At 44.0% G+C, this 2,368-nt stretch overlaps 1 protein-coding gene across 1 annotated transcript in view; it reads right to left on the reverse strand.

Moving 5' to 3' along the window:
* lrsam1 (leucine rich repeat and sterile alpha motif containing 1) overlaps positions 1-2,368 on the reverse strand; it is a 29,070-nt gene that overhangs the window by 19,198 nt on the left and 7,504 nt on the right. Inside the window, exons 4-5 of the mRNA XM_015396728.1 lie at positions 1,840-1,884; positions 1,693-1,770 (exon numbers count right to left, since the gene is read on the reverse strand). Coding sequence (XP_015252214.1) covers positions 1,693-1,770; positions 1,840-1,884 — 123 coding nt within the window. The remainder of the gene's footprint in view (positions 1-1,692; positions 1,771-1,839; positions 1,885-2,368) is intronic.

Here is a 2,368-nt window from a genome sequence, read left to right on the forward strand (position 1 = left end):
GAAGAATGATGAAAAAGGGGTCCCTATGTCCTCCAGCAGTTTAAGCCTACATTGGGTGCAGAATTATGCATTTTTGAGGATTATTTTTATTATTTGGCAACAATCATGTTCTCAATCAACCCAAAAGACTCCTTAATATCAAAGTTTCATGTTTTTGGAAGTGTTTTTTTTTTTTTGTAGATTTGGCCATTTTATGAGGATGTCTGTGTGCCCAGGTAAATATTACAATGAAGAATTATTAGGCAACGTAATAAAAAACAAATATATACCCATCTCACTTGTTTATTCTCACCAGGTAAACCAATATAACAACTCAAAATTCAGAAATAAACATTTACGACATTCAAAAACAAAAACAAATCAGAGAACAATATAGCCACCTTTCTTCACCATTGCGCCCTAAAGCCTTCCATCCATAGATTCTGTCAGTGTCTTGATCTGTTTGCGATCCACATTACGTGCAGCAGCCACCACAGCCTCCCAGACACCGTTTTCCCTCCTTGTAGATCTCAAATTTCATGAAGGACCACAGGTTCTCCATGGGGTTCAGATCAGGTGAACAAGGGGGCCATGTCATTATTTTTCTCCTTTAAGGCTTTTTCTGGCCGCCACGCTGTGGTGTATTCTGATGCGTGTGACGGAGCATCGTCCTGCATGAATATCAGTTTTTCTTGAATGACTGCGACTTCTTCTTGTTCCACTGTTTGAAGAAGGTGTCTTCCAGAAACTGGCAGTAGGTCTGGGAGTTGGTCTTGACTCCATCATCAACCCGAAAAGGTCCCACAAGCTCATCTTTGATGATAGCTGCCCATAGCATTACCCTACCTCCACCTTGAGTCGATAAGGACCTTGCTGGCCTTTACTGATCCAGCCTGGTGCCCATCCATCCATCTGGCCCATCAAGACTCACTCTCCTTTCATCAGACCCAAACACCTTGGAGGAATCAGTCTTCAGATATTTCTTGGCCCAATCTTGACGTTTTGTCTTGTGTGTCTTGTTCAAAGGTGGCCTTTTTTCATCTTTCCTTACCTTGGCCAGGTCCCTGAGTATTGAGCACCTTGTGCTTCTCGGCGCTCCAGACATGTTGCAGCTCTGAAATATGGCCCAACTGGTGGCCAATGGCTTCCTGGCAGCTTGATCCTTCTCAATTCATGGGAGTTATTTTGCATCTTCTTTTTTCAAAACGCTTCTTGCGCCCCTGTTGGCTATTTGCCATGAACCGCTTGATTGTGCGATGATCCCGCTTCGAAGTCTTGGCAATTTCCAAACTGCTGCACCCCTCTGAAAGACAATTTTTGACTTTTCAGAGTCTGCCAAAACTCTTTTCTGACCCATTCTGCCAAAGGAAAGGACGTTGCCTAATAATTAAGCACATCTTATATAGGGTGTCAATGTCATTAGGCCACACCCCTAACTACAGAGATAGCTCAGGATAACCTGAGCCACTCAATAAGCTTTATCGTCATAATAGGAGGTCCAGGAGGCTTCAGGGTCAGATGAAGAACCTCAGCTCCCTCCTTTGAATGTGGAAGAGCAGCAGCTCCACCCTTACAGCTCTCCCAGGAAGCTGAGGAATTTTATCTCAGCTTCTGGTTCTGATCCATATCTTCTGACCATCAGTCTGATTGATGATCCCAGCAACCCAGAGCTTCACCTCTCAGTTTTGAAGCACTTTGATCAAAGGATCGTACCTTTAAGGTAGACAGGGAGATTATGTCGCATCCTTTGGGCAGCAGGTGCTTCAGGTCGTTGGTGTGGAGAATCAGGACCTGAAGAAGATCGGCAGTTAATCGCCTCGTTCGTTACAAACACAGAGCAGCAGAACCGGAGCTTCCTACCTTCTTCTGTTGGACCTTACAGATGGAGAAGACCGTGGACGGGAGCTGTAGAAGAAACCAGGCGTCAGTGTCTGCAGCATTTCTGATCATCAAACTAATCTAAACATTTGCTAAATATAAAATAAAGAAGAGTTTTTAAATAATAAGAAAAAAAAGCTCAAAACCAGGAGAGACCAGTTTAAACCAGTAATCAACCCAATAAACAGGAATCTACCGGAGCAGTGCCTGGTGGAGCGCCTAGAGCCCAGAGTTCAGACCCATTGCTGAAGGTCGTCTTCTCCTCCTTTCCTTCACAACTACTTCCTGTCTACAGGCTGTCAAAATAAAAGGCCGCTATAGCGGGATTAATGGAATTAACCAAATCCAGGTTAATTTTCCTCTCCCCATCCAGAGCTGACTGCTGTCAGATTGAAAGAATCAAGAAATCCTGTAAACAGAACCTGTCTGACTGCACGAAGTAGGAAAAAATACCTTAAAAACCTGCACATTATTAGCCTCGTGAGACCATCCTGATCTCGCGAGCTTTCAA

The sequence above is a fragment of the Cyprinodon variegatus genome, unplaced genomic scaffold (genome assembly GCF_000732505.1).
Source record: "Cyprinodon variegatus isolate N-32 unplaced genomic scaffold, C_variegatus-1.0 Scaffold817, whole genome shotgun sequence".
NCBI lineage: Eukaryota > Metazoa > Chordata > Actinopteri > Cyprinodontiformes > Cyprinodontidae > Cyprinodon > Cyprinodon variegatus.